General features: G+C 37.1%; 1 protein-coding gene across 1 annotated transcript in view; it reads left to right on the forward strand.

Annotated features, from left to right (window-relative positions):
- The window catches only part of LOC143209970 (icarapin-like), a 55,106-nt gene that overhangs the window by 30,633 nt on the left and 4,982 nt on the right, over nt 1-19,491 (forward strand). The window contains exon 2 of the mRNA XM_076426340.1: nt 6,747-6,893. Coding sequence (XP_076282455.1) covers nt 6,747-6,893 — 147 coding nt within the window. The remainder of the gene's footprint in view (nt 1-6,746; nt 6,894-19,491) is intronic.

A 19,491-nucleotide genomic window follows, 5' to 3' on the forward strand; every position in this document is an offset into this window, starting at 1 on the left:
TATAGTAATTATGGTAAAGCATTGATGTAGTTAGTGGATGTTGGCAGTATACAGGGGATACATGCGCACAGCGGCAATTCAGGTCCTCGGTGACAGTGGCCTACGCCAATATTAGGATGAACCTCTTAGTGAGGCTTGCAGCTATAACCATTGGCACAGCCACTTAAATTAATAGGCGGCAATTAAGCGGATAATAATGCCGGTCCTACGCGCCCTTCCGAATTCCGATGGCCGTTAATAAAAAGACAATCCTAGAATTTACGTGCAACGTCGTCGGTCTACCAACGAGGCAATTCCTTCGCCGATAATGCTGTCCAGTTCGCTCGGCTAGCCTAATTCAGTCTGGCGAAGAAAACACGGTAAAATTGATCCACCGCGCCCCGTCGTGTAAAGCCACGAAATATCGTTGTTCCCCGGTTATCGTACGCATGCATCTAGACTACAGATATTCTCACCGAATTTATACCGCAGTCTATCAAGTCGTTGCAATTGTCAACCGCCGGAAATCGTAGGGTACAATGAACGGCGCGGACAAGGCTTTATGGAAATCGATACCAGTGCACCGGTAGAACTTGCGTTATTTTAACTGTCGCTTCTTGCCGCGTTCATCTCCACCGTTTCGTTCGATTGGCGCAGTTCTGTCGATCAATGATATACATATCTCTCGGTAATGGTCTATGTCTACATCGCCGAGGAAATTAAGACTAAATGGTTATCATTCGACTGCGGATGTTTATCAATTTTTAATTTTTGAGAAGGTGGAATGAAATAGAATCTTATTTTCCGTGGTAGTAGCCTTTTTAGATCTGAGATCAATTAAAATCGTATTGAATTCGATCATCTTTTATATCCCAGCATTTTTTTTAGTTTTCAAGAGCATACAGATCCGCAGTCTAGTTATCATTGAGTACGTACACATCGCAGCAAAGTATTTAACTGCCTGTGAATAAACCTTAAGAAATAACATATTTTGTACTTTGAAGTAAATAATAATTAGACAGCGGATCTTTATGCAAAATAAAAATGTTTCACCTGAATTATAACAAACTGGACCGTTTATATCCTAGCTTTTTTTTAATTTTCAAGAGCATTAAGATCCGCAGTCTAGTTATCATTGAGTACGTACACATCGCAGCAAAGTATTTAACTGCCTGTGAATAAACCTTAAGAAATAACATATTTTGTACATTGAAATAAATAATAATTAGACAGCGGATCTTCATGCAAAATAAAAATGTTTCATCTGAATTATAACAAACTGGAGTGAAACAAAAATTTATTTTCTTTGACAATATACATAGATAAAAGGTTGAAAATAATATAACAGAATTCTAAATCTCTTCTAATGTTTTCACTGTTTTAAATTTTAAATTACACCACATTTTATTATAAATGCATAAAGTCTAATAATAATATTTAATTTAATATATCAGACATTCGTAATCGATATATTCACAGCTGAATTTCATTGAAAAACTAACAAATTTATTTGGACATCAACCTATAATGCCGTTAACGTCTTGTATTTGGAGAGTCTATAAACGTGCAAAGAATCACAGAGTGATTAGTATGCGAGTTTGAATTCGGCTCTGTCAACAAGTGACTTTTGGCTAGGCAGATATGTATGTATGTATGTATGTCGATGAATTCTGTCGAAGTAATATGCGACTTTCCGTTCCAGTAATGCAACTTGACTTACCGTCGTCGGAAGTGATATAGTGAATTCGGAGCAAACTCAAGCGGTATGTTAATTTAATAGCCTGCTGGGTCAAACACACGAAAATATTCGTCTCTATTAGTTACAGAACCACAGTTATTCGATTACTTGTAGGTTTTATCGAATTCTGATATTTGCCAAACTCACCTGGCTAGAACTATGTATATATACCTCTTACTATAATCTAATTCCGTATTTACCTTACACGCTGTCCACCGCATCGCTTACCGTTTATTCAATTTACACGTTTTACTTGTTAATCCCGTGGGAAATGTGAAAACTATGACGCACATTCGGGACGTATAATAAATCGCTTCTTATTCAAATCTATTCGTTTCTTCAATTTATACCGTAACCTTATTGATTCAATTATGATATATACAGGGTGACAAGAAATAACGGAGTTAAACATTTCTTATCATAATTCTGTCAAATCGACGAATTTTGAGAAACCAAATGATAACAACTATAACATAGACCTTTAGTATTCATATATTTAAGAAGTTTCGAAGTGGCCACCCTTTGAGCCGATTTAGAGGCTCAAACGTGTCTTGAAATTTTCGGCTATGGACCGCAGCTCTTCTGGCGTCATTCGTTCCCACACCCGGCGCAGAGATTTTTTCAGCGACTCGAAACTTTTATGGGGCTGAGCACAGGCCCTGGCCTCCAAAATCGACCAAACGCTGGAGTTCATAGAGTTGAGATACGGTGAGTACGGCGGCCATTCCGCAGATGTGATGAAACCTGGAAAATGGGATTTGCTACGGTTTTCGTGGATCAAGGGGTCAAAATCAACCAAGAAGTGTATCGACGGGACATTCTCGAAGCCGTCGTACTTCTGTGGGCCCAACAGCACCTCGGCGACCCGGAATGGACGTTACAGTAAGATTCCGCGCCGGCCCACAGGGCGAAAACGACTCAGGAGTGGTGCAAAGCCCATTTTCCAGGTTTCATCACATCTGTGGAATGGTCGCCGTACTCACCGAATCTCAACCCGATGGACTACAGCGTGTGGTCGATTTTGGGGGCCAGGGCCTGTGCTCGGCCCCATAAAAATTTGGAGTCATTGAAAAAATCTTTGTACCAGGAGTGGAACCGAATGACGCCAGAAGAGCTGCGGCCCATTGCCGAAATTTTCAAGACACGTTTGAGCCTCTGTATCGGCGCAAAGGGTGGCCATTTCGAAACTTCTTAAATATATGAATACTAAAGGTCCTTCTTATGGTTTTTCAAAATTCGTCAATTTGACAGAATTATAATAAGAAATAATTAACTCCGTTATTTCTTGTCACCCTGTAATACAGTTTTCTAAACGTCTTTAATCCCAGTTCAATTGGCTCGCAAATATCTTTCGGGTAGGTACGCTGAGCATACATTTTCCTTCAAGCGAATTCAACTTTGCAGCATTGTAAAAATTGAATTTCTCGTCATTCGTGTTCTTCATTCTTGTATATCAACGAATAGTACGTTGATCGATCACTGCACCTCGACCAAAATTCGCATAATACTGTCGCCAATAAGTTGTTCTTCACCGAATATGAAAAGAATGCACGTCAATCGCAATTAGACATCTGAATTAAAAGCTTTGTAGCTGAAAATCATCTATAATCTATGAAATAAATAGACCGCGGATCTTTAAACAAAATAAAAATTGTCTGCATCGATTACAAGAAATAGAAACTAAATTGATTGGTTACGTTGTTTTCACTGCAAAAAGACTATTGAGGGATGAAGTGAATTTTGATTGATCCCACAGAATATTTTTATTTTGCATAAAGATCCGCGTAGCGATAAGGAAGATTAGCACGAGGAGAAATTGAACCGCGGCTTCTGCGACAGGTAGATATTTGAAAAAGTCAAAACCCGATTGACCATGACAGAATGAGCCGAGTTTCAAGCCTCTAAGTATACGTAATCCTTTGACACTTTACAAATGAGAGCTCACGTGGTCACCGGTCTTCTTCCTTTTTCCAAATCTTTGCCGACGTGATTATCGATTCTCGATATTCGCTCGTGCGTGGTCGCTTTCTGTGCAGAATTACGGAATCCTGCATTCGCTATTTGACCGTAGGATTGACTCGGCAGCAGTGACGTGGCACTAAAAGAGCTCCACGGTAAATCACTTGAGCAAATTGTAAAGCAGCAAGTGCGGCGTGATATTTGAAGGGATTACACGTAAATGACGAACAATGGACAAGAAGGATTATGTGATCGCCGTTCGATACGATTTTTTTGTCCACTATCGAGCTGATCAACTAGTAATCTCTCGACAGATTCATGGAAACAAACATTCGTGGAAGGAAATCTCGCCGAAATGTTTTAAACGCTGTGTGACAGACATTCGATTGTAGTCGAACATTTCGTATCGATAACCTTTTCCTCTCACGTTTTTCCCCGGCGCTGTACGCCACTCCGCGCCGCGTTGCGCCGTTTCCGTGCAAACCGGGCCCGTTCTCCCCTGAGAAATTTGAACGCGATCGATTTATCGGACGTGGTTTTTTCAGTCTTCCTCCTCGAAGCTTTCTGAAGTGGCATTAGGAAGGTTTAATGCGATGCCTGCAAAAAGGGAAACAGAGTGTAGAGCCACGGCGAGTAGGTGCCGAGTGCCATTGACTGCAGAATAAAATAGACGGTGGCATTTCTATCGCGGCTCAGCCTTGGCAAAATTCCATTTCTTTTCCATGAGATCCGTGCCCTGAGCAAAAACTGATATTTCCGCTGCACCCTCCCCGCTCCCCACACCATCATCGCCATTTTTCTTTTGCCCCGAGACCGCATCGACGAGTTTTGGCATACGTATATTTGCCGGGACACAATTTTCATCGCTTTGTACTCCCGCTTTTCCCCGATAATACAGAGAACCGAGGAATCCGAGCGACGCGACTCGTCGAGTGTCGCATGCGGCTTAGATCACCGCGTTTATTGTAGAATCCTGAATTAACTCCTTCTACTGAATCCACCAGTGCAGCTTCCTGCAGTCGATCCAAAAAGTATTGCGCTCATACGAAATGTCCGATTTTAGAATGCGAATGTCGTAACGCGTTTCCGTCCAGAAATACTATCACGGTACACAGCTTTGTTATTAGACTGCGGATATTTATGCAGTTATAGCGAAATTGGGTAGACGAGATTCGAAATTGTTGGAAAATTTTCAAAATTGAAGATGTCTCCTCTGTTAACACTTTACCTACCGGAAACCTATTAATAGGATTTTCAATAATTGTGCTGTACCGGAAGAAGACATAGAAATTTTCTTTTGCATTGCAATCTGTAATGAAACTATTAAATGACGTTATTGAAGGTGACTTGTTAGTTCACAATGAAAATTCCTGTTGCTATTGAAGGTTCCATTAAAAAGCGTTTAGCCATATTCCATCGATCTTTCAAAATTACGCAATAATCACCGGTCGGTAATGTGTTAAAATCGTTAATGAAATAAATAACATCTAATTTGGTTTCTATTATATTTCTTGCAATTTTTATTTTGCATAAAGATCCGCAGTCTATTGATCAATATAATGGAAATTAATTCTGGTTCAATCGAAAATATTCAATCGTCGACAAGTTGCATACTTGGTTTTTGAAGGATAATATTTACATCCTGTTTCCCAATTTAGCTAGCCAAGTCTCCAGCATACATAGACGTTTCCAGCGCGGTTGTCCGATATCCCTGTTGTCGATTCGTATTGACACATAGGAAACGTTAAAACCAATTGAAGTCGATCTAATTCCTGAGTTGACGTATGATATAACTCGACACATAGAGATCCGCAGGTTTCGCTATTCAAGAAAAGTCTTTGACAGACAATGACAAGACAATGGCGTCTTATTGAATTCTGAAAATCGTTCACGCTCGTCACGGATCGAAATTGTGGATTTACTTTTGTAATTGAAACGAAGCCATTAAGGTTTTCATTATCTTGGAAATCTTCCGAATGAGTTCTTGTTCTACCAGCAGCAATTTCACTCGTTTCATCTTTATAAATTTCCGAGTAGGCTGATACTGTTTAACAACCGAGAAATATTATATATCGTACCCTGCGTTGTCGACTGTTTTCAATTAACGCAGACATATCGCTGTCATTAATCTTAATTGACCTTTCCGTTTCCATCTTTATCTTCCAGGCCGAGATCGCCACTTCTGAACTTCTTAAAAACCGTTTTGCTCTAACGCGGCCATTAATCACATCGCCGTGTGACACGCCACGCATTTTTTTCATACTTTCACGATACCGCTATTCTATCTGTAAGTGATAGTAACCTGCAAAAAAACTTGGGAATTCACTATTAGGTTCCCTATGATGGATATTGTTATATTGTATTAGGGATTTTGCTGTAATCTGGTGGTTATTCAGACTCTTTGATATTTTCCATAACAATGCTCGAATTCTAGAAAATAAATGATAAATAGACGGATTTTATTTATAGCGGATTTTATGCATTCGTGACAAAAATGAGCAGGTGCAATTTAAAACAGTAAAAATATTAGTTATAACCAAACTGTTATAACCAAAAAAAAAAGTCATGGAATAACGAGTATTTCATCGACTAAAATTGTATTGGTTACAAATAAGGATTATAAGTAACCGAAGATTTTTTCTCTGGATGGTAAATGTTATCGTTGAGAGAAATTCATTTCGATCACTTATAACTAGACAGCGGATTTTATACATTTATTACAGAAATGAGTAGGTGTGTAATTTAAAAGAGGAAAAACATTAGACGAATGTAAAAAGACTGTTACATTATTTTCAACCTATCAGCCATATTAAGAGAGAAATTATTTCTTCGAATTCTTTTCTTTATATATTGTGTAGAGTATCTTAAATTTAAATAATGATCCACTTTTTATTAATGCCTTTTATCGTAGAAAATTTTAGAAAAACTGTTATTTTTGGTCCCTGAAAAATACTGTTATATTATTTTCAGCTTATTAAATATCAATAGAGCCATGAGTTGCCAATTTGTTCGCAAGAAAAAGTTGGAGATGTTCCAAGTGTTCGAATGAAAAATCTGTGTTTTGTTACAGGTCCAGTCCAAGATGACAGCGACGAGAGATTCCTCGTCGTATACCCTAGAAGGGACTTTGAGAAATCCCTACCAACTGATCCGTTCGAGAACGATCCACTAGATTCTTTCTCCTGGGCGTGGCCTAACTGGTACACTAGAATGAGCGGTACGTAAAACAGAAGTGTTTTTCGATTCCTGTACAAGCTTTCTTGGTAATTAATGTTATTTCGTTGGTTGATCCGCTAGAAAATACAATAAACTATATGTGCGTAAAATTTCAGATCGATTGGTCCATTCAAATTAAACAATAGTTTCGAGAAAAACGCGTTTAAGTAAAGAATTTTATCATAATTTAGGAAAATGGAAAAGTCTAGCAAACAATGCTTTTAGGTTGCAAGATAATACCCCAAAATTTTTAATTTTCAACATTTGTAAACACCCTAAACTTTATCTTTTGTCTCAGTTGTTAATTAAGATATTAAGATGAAAAAAACCTCTTTCACACTTGTAAGCAAATTATAAAGGATAGAAATTTCTTCTTCTCCCTTTTTTTGGTAGAAAGATAATACCCAAAATTTTAAATTTTTTAAATTCGTAAACACCCTAAACTTTATCTTTTTTCCCAGTTGCTAATGAAGATATTAAGATGAAAAAAGACTTTTTTCATACTTGCAAGCAAATTATAAAGGATAGAAATTTCTTCTTCTCTCTTTTTTTGGTAGAAAGATAATCCCTAAAATTTTAATTTTTTTAATTTCGTAAACACCCTAAATTTTATCTTTTTTTCCGGTTGCTAATTAATTGAGATGGAAAAAGACTCTTTTCACACTTGTAAGCAAATTATAAAGGATAGAAATTTCTTTTTTTCTTTCATTTACGCCTCCGCTCGCAGAAAACGTACGAAAGATTCTCGTAGCAAGTAATTCTGCGATATAATTTTTGTTACCGAGTCGAATTGTATATAGTTGACATTTCGCGGCATTATTACAAGCAACGAGGTTATTGAAGGTGAATTTTACCGTCCCACGATGTGTATGTATGTATATGTAATATGTATGCGGCCGAACACTGGGAATACAATTGGAAAGAACGTACTACGCGTGTCGGAATATCTACACATACGCGAAAATCAATTTGAAGAACCAGTTCCATTAATCGAAACGAATGGATCTGAATACCAAATTTGTAACTGAAAATGGCGCCTGGAAGGCACCAAATTATTCAACCGGCGACAACAGTACCGGTTCTGGCGGATTTCTTGTTCGTTCGGTCAAATTTTGCGGCTGTTCATCACGGGCGAAACGATTCTGTCGATGTTTCAACGGTGTGCAGAAAATTCGTGACATTTCCATGTAACGATACCTGGCGTCCGACATTATACGCCTGAATTCATTCGTCAAATATCATGGCTACGGACCCGATCATAAGTGAGCTCGATCAACGGTATCCCGCACTACAGAATAATGGGATTTTTCTGCGCCGTGAATAATACTCGCGAACGAACCATCGGAAAAATGACATAAACACGGACAATAGCTTCCAGATTTCTCTCTCCGTTCGCCCGTTAACTACATCATTGTTGTTAACACACTTTAACCCTTTACGCGCCAGGATTATTTCACATGTTCGAAATACATTGAAGTCGTCGATTCTCGGATAAAATAGAAATACACTTTATATAATATACAGGGTGTCCCGAATTTAAATGGTAAAACTTCAGGAGCGTGTAGGGGACCGAAAATCTAAGACAAAAAGTCTTTTACAGATTTGATTCTCGTGTTTGATTCGTTTTGGAGAAAATCGCAGAAAAAGAAACAAAACAAGTTTTCATTTTGGTACTTATTTATTTATATTTTATTTACGTTTTCATCTATCTATCTTCGTATGGGGAACCTTGAAGCAGAAAGTTTATTCGGTGCCAATCGATTCAAGAGAGCAATTAAGAGACCGAATCATAGATGCAGTGCACCAAATATCACCAGAACAATGTTTAGCTGCAATTTATCAAGTCAGGGCTGGATGTAATGCTTGCATTGCTGCAAGAGGGCAACATTTTGAACAATATCTACATTAAATAGATGATAACGTAAATAAAATGTAAATAAATAAGTACAAAAATGAAAACTTGTTTTGTTTCTTTTTTTGCGATTTTCTCCAAAACGAAGCAAAAACGAGCAAATCTCTAAAAGACTTTTTGTATTAGTTTTTCGGTCCACTACACGCTCCTGAAGTTTTGCCATTTAAATTCGGGACATCCTGTATACAGGATGTGGCCGGACGGGTGGTACAACCGGCAGGGGGTGATACTACATGTAGAAATAAGTCGAGAAAAAGGAATTACATTTTTTCGTTTGACGCCTCGTTTTCGAGAAGATAAACTTCGAAGATTGGTCGGGTTCGCGTGCTTCAGTACATACAGGAAGTAGAATCGGTTGGTCATGATCAGACGCGCGTCAGCCGATTCCTATGCAATAGCACGTGTACTCGCTGCATTTTCAAACTCGGCTGTCTCGAGAACGAAGCGTCAAACAATAAAATGTTTTTTCGACTTATTTTTACATGTAGTATCCCCCCTGCTCGGTTGTACCACCCATCCAGCCACATCCTGTATATTTGTCTATTTATTTATTATTGCTTTAAACCGAATGGTTTATTCAGCAAGTATAGTATTGTTACATGTAGCTTACATTGCATAGGTGTTACATTGTTTTTATATCCTTACGGAACACGAAACATCTCAATCTCTATCTCTATATACAGTGAGGGACGAAAGTATTCGTACACCCTTTAAAACGGAATAACTTTTTTATAATCAAGTATACCAAATGACCTGATGTTTTCGAAGCAATTGGATTGGATAAAAGCATTGGTTTACTGAATGATGTGCAAAAAATATTTTTTAAAAATTACAATTTACAAGGTTGCATGTAAAAATAAAAAAGGCATTTTTTAAAACTTTTTATTTGGGCCCTAAATGAAAATTTAAAATATAACTTTTGTAGATCTATGTTAGTTATACGCATGCTGAAAATTTCATCGAAATCGAATTACGTGCGACAAGCGGTTTTGAGCAGTTTCTGCTTAAAATCCACAGAATCGTACATCTTTCGATGCGTGTCGTTTTTTCCTGCGTCAACCGATTACGATAAAATTTTCAGCACGAGTATAACTAACACAGATCTGCGAAACACATATTTTAAATTTTCATTAAGGGCCCAAATAAAAAGTTTTAAAAAGTGTCTCTTTTATTTTTGCATGTAATCTTGTAAATTATAATTTTTGGAAAATCTTTTTTGCACGTCATTTCGTAAACCAATGCTTCTAATTGATTATAAAAAATCAGGTCGTTTGGAACAATTATGAAAAAGTTATTCTGTTTTAAAGGGTGTACGAATACTTTCGTCCCTCACTGTATAATAAAATCGTGTCTGCTTGTGACGGCATCAACTGAGCACGCCTGAACGTAGAAAGCTGGGGTTTGAGCCATTAGACGCAGCGTTTCTTCGGGAATGTTTAGAAGAAATCCGCATTTGAAAAAGTCCATTCGTTCAAAAGTTGTGACTTCATTAATGACCAAAGACGACCTTTTCGCCCTATTCTGGGCACGTTTCTGCTTATAACTTTTGGATTTGTTATTGCACATGGACAAAGTCGCGTGTACAGCTAGACTGCGTGTAGACTGCGGATTTTTATGCAATTATGTCTTTTGAACAATTTTAAGAATGCTAGGATATAAAATACGGCAGAATTTCGTACGATTTTCATTTATTTCAGATCTCAAAAGTCTAGTACCACGAAAAATAAGATTCTACTTTATTCCACCTTCTTAACACATTACCGACCGGTGATTATTGCATAATTTTGAAAAATCTATGGTACATAGCTAAACGCTTTTTAATGGAACATTCAATAGCAACAGCAATTTTTATTGTGAACTAACAAGTCACCCTCAACAACGTCATCTAATAGTTTCATTGAAGATTGCAATGTAAAAGAAAATTTCTATGCTTTCTTTTGGTACAGCACAATTATTGAAAATCCTATTAATAGGCTTCCGGTAGGTAAAGTGTTAAAAGTCGTCTACAAAAATTGAAAATTGCATAAACATCCGCAGTCTACTTATTTGTTACTCGCAACTTTAATAAGTCGAATGGAATATGAAATAATACGTGATCGGTCCTGAAAGGGTTAGCGGCGTGGCGCGTCGCGACCAACGCAAGAGGAGATTTTGTTACGTGTCCTCGACGGCGGCGGCGATTGCGTAAACCTTCGGAAAATGCAACCGCGCGGCCAGCACCGTGAAGTTTTGCTTTCAAAGGTCGATTCTGGTAACCGGTACCAAGGTCGGTACATAATGAATTTTATCCGAGCGACGCGACGCATACTTTCACCGCCGAAAGGCCTTTAAAACCGGCGAACCACGCCGCGCCGCGCCGACGTTAATCAGGACAAAGAACAGGAGAAAGAAAAAAACCGTATAATTGCGCGGGTCGATCGTGTACTTCATTATCTGGAGCAAGCAGAATCGTGGGGAATGGGCGGCAATTTTCGGTAATCGTCGATTGCACGATTCGACGAGTAGTTATTCAAATCCTGCGTTACGTATCGGCTCGCTGCCAGAATAGAAGAGGAGCTCTCTCGTCGGGGATTAAAAAGTTGTCTGGCTGCAGAGAAAAGAAACAGGACCCGCTTTTAAAGAGGAGCGAAATTCTACGTTTCAGAAAGAAGAAAAAAGAAGAAATTGCTTCGGCGAAGGGGCTACGTGCGATACGCTCTATACAAAACAGGAAATAAACGTACGCTCTCTATAAGAAAGAATAAAATAAACGTTCAGTAGGTTGGCTCGCGTTCGCTGGCTCCGGAAAGTATTTATAACACTAAATTTTCTGTTCTTCTTCGAACCCCGCAATAATTAGCCGAACTTACGCATTCCTTGAAGAATTTAAACAATATACTCGGTCTATTAAGAGAGAAAATTTTCTATTTGACTTTAGTTTGTTGCAATTGCATTAGAATTTGTACAAAAGACTCGTTTCCGGGCCGCGACAAGTTGAATCGTCTCTGAAAATGTTAGAAAATTTTGTCATGATCTTATTCACCATGTACAAAGTTTTTTTAGCTGTTTCACCGACCGTGTAGTTAGTTATGCCTCTGTGAATAACTACCACGGAGGTTAACGCTTGCATGTTAATTTGTAATATGTTGGTTTTAGAAGGAGTACTGAATAATAATTTGCCAGCTACAGTTCGTTTCAGTAATAAATCCGTGCAAGGCTCGCATGTAGTGTACTGTAGAGCCCTTGCTTTCGAATGCCCATTATTCGAGTATCCTAATTTGCAAATGTTCTACTGTTCGCCCGTTCCATTACATTCGAATCAGAATAGTACTAGTGACTTTCTCGTAGCAATAATTTAGGGTGCAATGTTATACGTATATATGGACGTGCATAATTTACAAGTCGGAAATGTGGAATTGGATATTTATTAGGTCGGAATGAAAGTTCTTACGGTTTTTGTTATTTTGATTTTATAATAAAAACCGCAAGAACTTTCTTTCCAACCTGATAGTTTAGAGAAGAACCAAGTCGCTGAAATTACCGTCTGATCAGGTGTTTTAAAAATTAAGTTTTGAGTATATTAATAACTGTAAATAGTAATATTTATTTCATGTTTGTTTTGTCGCTTCCTAATATTCAGAATAAACACAGGACAAATCGGTGGTGTTTCGAATGAAAATTTACTCTCATTTTGTTTATACAAGGATAATTCTTTTCTCTGTCAGACGCGCTAATGTTAAATAACTTTAAGAAAGACGCTATCGATTCACGAGAGCCCTATGCACATAAACGAAATTTCTGTCTGAAACTTCGCCAACTACCGATTACATAAAAAGATTAATTTTCCGAAATTGTTAACATTTTCCGGCGAGCGATTTCTACGCGATTTAGGACCAGCTATCCGGCTAATTGCACAGGTGATAACCTCCGCAATTGTGACCGGAGGAATCGATACTTGGCTCCACATTTCTACGCGAATACGATGCGTAGAAAGGGTGTAATTAGCGCCGAGGTTTTTATTTTTGCTCCGTTAGCACCGAATGAAACAGTTAGAGCAACGAAAAAATTTCATTCGCGGACTGGAGGAGAGAGGGAGGCAAAAAGGAAAAGAAAAATACCACATTCGGAATGCGTGAAATTTCAGCTGCACACGGGGAGGGATGTGCGCGCTGCACTCGTCCCGGCCTGTTATTCACTTTATTCATTTTCTGCCGGGAGTCGATAATATTAAACGAGATATCCGACGACCTTTAGCCGCTGCTGCACCATCGCGAAAAGACCATGAAACATTCAGAGAGCGAATTTTTATTTTAGATCCGTGCGTTTCTGAGAACGCGACTCCATTTAAACTCTGCTGCATTGCAAATTCCACGCGATAACGTCATCAATCTTTTCTCCCATCGACCAGTTTTTCTGTATTTCTTCTTCGACTCTGTTTCTCCCTCCCTTTCTCTCTCTCTCTCTCTTTTCTCTGTTCGTAGTTTCCTTCTGCTCCTTTCTTTTCCGCTCCTTCTTCCCCTTTGTTTTCATCCTTCTCTCAAAACTCATCGTAACAATATGCAGATGTATTCATGAAATTGCTCCGTGAACGTGAGCAGATGCGCGTGCAACTGGCAACAAATTGTAGATGCTCGTCTTGAAGACTATAAAATCAATTTTCCGCTACAGAAGCAACAGAACGGAAGAAAAGAAAGAAAGAAGAGGGCTGGCTAGGGGGTTGGAGGAGAAAACGAAGAGGTCCTCTGTTCCAACGGAGCCGTAGTAATCACGACCGGTTAATTAGGACGATAATTTCTGCTAATTACTTTCGTTCGTGTACCCCCGAACTGCCTTCTTCTTTGTCGCCGATATAATTCTACAATTGTTTACATCGATTTTACGTATGAATCATGTTCCTCGTTGTACAGATCTTTAATTACGTACGACTTGATAGGAGGTTATCAACCATTTATTGTACCGATAATCGCGACGGCATTGTTTCTCGCGCTAGAGCATTGTTTAACCTTTAGTTTACACGCACTCCATTGTTCTACATAAATGGTCACATGGAACTTTATCCGACTCCAACATAAATAAATTTTTATTCAATAAAATTACTGCTTCAATGCGAAATAAACAATTGCTAGTGTATATGACAGCGCTGCTTGAGCTTGAAGCACTAAATTTCACCCTGTGCACTCGGAGCTATTTTAACGGAAAATTAAACATTTCTTCCGACCTAAAATATTTCCATTCGCAATTATTTCTGAAACTTTGTGGATACGAAATTGATATAAAACCTCATACAATACTTAAATGTTCAGTAATTGCAATATTTTAAATAATGGTAAGGTGGAGTGGGGTAAGTCCGCCCTAGTTTTAGCAAAGTTGAACTTTAAACTGATGTATTTTCAATCTGGTATGTAAAAACTTAACGTTCTTGGTATCAAACTCTTGCCACAGTTATTACTGATGAATTAGAATTATGTAGGATTGTAATTTTGCTTGAAAATTATCATTTTGATAGGATATTGTACAAAGTGTCAACTGAGAGTTAAACATGCTTTCGAACCTTGTTTCAAGTGCTACGGGGCAAGAAAAGAATGATTAACAAGCCTGCTATAAAATACTTCTTATTGCATTAAATTATATTGTTTAGTTTTATAGTTATCCATTTTTAAACAAACAAGTACTTTCATGCTGAAGTATGAAAAGGGATACAGTGATATTAAAACAAAGTGTAAAATGCTTTCGAGCCTTGTTTCAAGTGCTACGGGGCAAGAAAAGAATGATTAACAAGCCTGCTATAAAATACTTCTTATTGCATTAAATTATATTGTTTAGTTTTATAGTTATCCATTTTTAAACAAACAAGTACTTTCATGCTGAAGTATGAAAGGGGATACAGTGATATTAGAACAAAGTTTAAAAATGCTTTCGAACCTTGTTTCAGTACGGACTTACCCCACCGTGATAGTACGGGCTTGCCCCGTGTAGTAATATTTACGGGGCAAGAGCATCTTAGTGTTTTTCTCAATAAAATTTAAAAAATACAATATAAACGGTTTATTTAATGTAAACCTACATCAATATTTGTTGTACTTACCTAAAATAACAACACAGAATATATTAATACATAACTTGTAAACTATTGCACGTTCAGGGTAACCTCAAAGTTGTACGTGTACCTCGCACGTGACTGTTTGGCATTGGTTGATTTAAGCGAAGAAAACACCTTTATTCTTGGACGACATCTATGTAGAATAGTTCATACTAACTTATGCTACATTAATAAATACAAAGCTAGAGAAATTTCGTTCATATTATAATAAAAATAACCAATTAACGGACTTGCCCCATAGACGGACTTACCCCACTCCACGTTATAGCAATTTTTAGTGGCGCCTCAGAGTCACCACTCGAGTTAAGAATATTTTAATTAATTTTATATTTTTATAATATAATTTTATACTGGATGGACAACATTCAAGATAAGCGATTATATTTATTTTTACTCGAGAATGAACACTTCTTCCGATTTAGAAAGAAGGGTTAAAATGTCGAGATTGCACGTACTATGTGCGAGTAATTAAAGGTTAATCAAATATCGGCTTACGAGAAGAGCTTAAACCTATTTCAAGACATGAAAATGTTCCGATGAATTCCATCTATTCCATAGAAACGGGCCACTGTGCGTCGATCGAGTCTAAAAGTACTCGGATATAAGAGATTGTTCGGTGGTTCGTGTGTCGAAACTGATCCCATCATTACTTACATCGGGCCATCGTTATTACCCATTTAGGTAACTTTCACTTCACGACCGAGTGATTTTCCTCTGACGGTAATTTTGTCCTCCGACGAACGACGACCTTATTTTCGTGTGACGGGTGCATGGTGCATACGCACGCGTGCATACGGGTTACGATAAAACCGTCGGAAATTCGAGAAATTTCAACGACGGACACGGGTGCTTTCACGATCGCAACAAACGCAGGCAGACAGGCAAGCAGCAACGAACGAACTCACGCACGCATGCACGCAGACAGACGTTCAAATGTATCGTCATGAGAAACAATAATCGGCCGACTGTGTGCATGTACGTGCACCGATTGCTCGCGGGTATCACAGACACACAGTGTACCGGAAGTTACACACCACGAGTAAGCGGAATACGTACACAGTTGCGCGCGAGTCCGTGTAATTTTATGTTTGTGATTGTTGAACCGTGATTGCGTATCCACAGTGTTCCGAACAGGGAAGGGGCGAGGGGGAGAGCGATCACGTTCCGTTACGCACCGATTTCGATGAACCTTTGTGCAAAGCCAGCGCTGCTACGTTCTAATTAATTCGAAGGTCAGTCGAATATCAACCGAATTCTGCATTGTACGACAGCATAGTTTCCCTTATCTACCACTTTGCAATTCGGAGCTACTTTAACTCTTTAGTAATTGATTAGATGACGATGTATTTAAAACTGTAAACAATATTTTGAATAATAGCTCAGCAATTTTTAGTGGTCACTCTGAGTCACCACTTGACTGCTAAGGGTTGAAAATAATTGATTAATTTAACTCGTCTAATTTTTATTGAATAGTGATTTGATCTTTTAACTAATTTTATACTGGATGGACGATTATATTTATGAGTTCACCCTTTGCAGTCGGAGCTATTTTAACTCGAAAATTCAACATTTCTTCCGAACTAAAATAACTCACTGGTAGTTGATGAACGCACAGTGGTCTATTTGGCCAGAAAAAGTGGAAAAAACTATTTTAGCGTTATTTGTAGGCTCAATGTTATAATATTATATATCGTTGGATTCGTCTTAAGATCAGCTACAGCATTATGAAATCCAAAATACATTTTAGCATTTAAAAAATCAAATTCACCTCGCTTTTTTGTAAAAAAAACTATTTTTCCAACTTTCATATACATTGAAATTTGCAGACGTCTGAATACTGTTCCTCTTTTGTTGGAAACATTTTTTCCTCAGATTATCGAGAACCCGTGGAAAAGCGTGGCGATAGTGGAATATTTTAACTGTCACTTTCATTTTTAATTAATCTATTTTTTCATGCAGAATTCATTGCCAATATATTGATGGATTTCGAATTTCTTGTACTTTTGTCTCCCATTGTACCTCCAGAACATCCTTAAAACACTTGAAAATCGCCAATAAACGGACGCTGTTTCAAAGACTGTTTAAGAACGCAAAGCGTGCCTTAAAATCACTCGACTTTCGATGAAGTTTACTACTTCACGGGTGTACAAATAGAAAAAACAACATTGATGCCTTATTTCTTCAGACCTTTAACTACGACGGACAACAAACATTTTATGACATACGGAAAAATTTAGAGACCGACTTTTTTCCACTTTTTCAGGCCAAATAGACCACTGTGAAACGTTCGTAACAAGTGTAGACTGCGGATTTTTATGCAAAATAAAAAACGTTTGCATTGATTGCAAGACACAGGAGCGAAATAAAAATTTCTTTCTTCTTTTAATTATCTGATTAAGCTGAAACCAATACGTTGATGTCTTTAAATCTTTTTAATATGTTCACTGTTTTAAATTGTGCTTACCCATTTTTGTCGTAAATGTATAAAATCCGCAATCTAAACAAGGCTAATAAAGTTCCTGAAAGCGGTGTCAAGGTGTTGTTCCACTGGTTTTCGGATACGCTTCGGTAGCTGCTACATCATTTAATGCGTGCAATTGTTGTGGGAACCGGGTGAAACTATTATACTGTTGCCGCAGTCATTGTTTCTAATCCGAACTAAACATTATCGGAGTAATTAATGGCTCACGGGAAAGAACACGCCAATTTCTTTTGCCAGATTGTTCACATGAACGAACCTTGAAACACTGTCATTCTATAAAATAAATTATTACATCTGTGCCACTTGAGGATTTCTAATTCAATTTTGAGAGCATATAATAACACTGTCCAACAAATTTCAACGTTTTTTATGTTCCCTAATTACTGTTGGGTCCTTCTTATAGAGTTTTTTGCGCTGATTCCGAATTTGTCCTTAATTTTGTGATATAGTTCGATTTTCCGCTGGACCCTTATTTTTTGAGATAAATTGAAAAATATCCTCAAAAATTGCTGCAAAAGTGGTGTCTCTCCATCTGTAACGATTCTTTAAACATGTTTAAACATTCATAATATATTAATATTGGATATCGCTGTATTCGGGAAAGTCTACAGAATCTTTTGCTATAAAGAACAATTCAATATTTTTTATAATACCACCACAATATTTGTATAAAGTTGAAAAATATGTTTTTTTTCAAAGTCATGTTTCTCAAAAACTTTGCGTATAGGAAAAAAATTAAGGACAGATTTGGAATCAGCGCGAAAAACTCTATAACAGTGTAATTAAATAATTTAATACTTTGAACGAGTTGAAAGTAATGATGTTCTTTTGAATTTATGCTGAATAAATATTTTCTATACATATAGCATGTATTCAATCTGAGAGACAGAAATGAAATAATAATTTGTTTCTTCTTTTAATAATATAATTTTAATAAGTATGACATAAATTTTTTTAATGTCGTACAGTTTCGTTTTCCTCATAAATAAATTCCACAGTCTATGTACAGTAGTGGACAAAAGTTTAAGGACGCTCTAAAAGAGACTATACATAACTATTTTAATATTGTACTATACGATCTGAACTTTTTTGGGAAGCTAGAGCAATTAGTTCACTACAGGATGTGAAAAGAAATTTTTTCAAAAATTGCAATTGATCGAAATTGTTGAAAAAATATTGAAAGTTACATTTTCAACTTTTTAATATGGGCCTGTATCAAAAATTTTAAAAATACGTTTTGTTGATCTGTGTCGATTATATGTACTGTAAAAGTTTCATTGAAATCGGTTGATTCGGGAAGAAGGCATTGAAAGATCTAAGAATCCTTAGATTTATTGCAATTAGAGACCGAAAATCGTGAAGATCTCCAATTTTTAACATCCTTAAACGTTTGTAGCTCATTGCAATGTCGACCGATTTTGACGAAATTTTCAGAATATGTTTAATTCACACAGATCAACAAAACGTATTTTTAAAATTTTCAATATAGGCCCACATAAAAAAATTGAAAATGCAACTTTTAGTACTTTTTCAACAATTCCGATAAATTGAAATTATTTCAAAAATTTCTTTTCACATCCTGTAGTAAACTAATTGCTCTAGCTTTCCAAAAAAGTTCAAATCGTGTAGTACAATATTGAAAAAGTTATTGTCTTTTTTAGACCGTCCGAATATTAATTCGAGGAACTGTATGTACATATTATGTCCACCTCGAATCGGGCCACTATTGTGCGATTAGTGCAACGCGCTATAGTCATATCGTAGTAACAGAAAAGTGAAATCGCGGTCGCTAGTAAATATAGCAAAGCCTTGGAGTAGATCTGGTCTGATCCAAATGAAATATTATCAATGTTATTCAAAGGGCACGTTTCATTGAAAACAGCTAACGTAAATAACGATGATCGGGTAATTGCTGAAATATAATTAACGAATAAATTTAGTAGAGACGCCGGCTGGAACCGAATTTCATAATTTCATACAACGAATAAATGATTTCGAAGGCACTTACTAAACGATTTGGCTGAATACCATAAAACGAATGCTTTTTAATAACAATCGAAAGAAGATCCAAATAAAAGAGTAAAATAAATATTGTCCACCATCGCTTTCACTAACAGGATTATTTT

This window comes from Lasioglossum baleicum, chromosome 6, assembly GCF_051020765.1.
Source record: "Lasioglossum baleicum chromosome 6, iyLasBale1, whole genome shotgun sequence".
Classification (NCBI taxonomy): Eukaryota; Metazoa; Arthropoda; class Insecta; order Hymenoptera; family Halictidae; genus Lasioglossum; species Lasioglossum baleicum.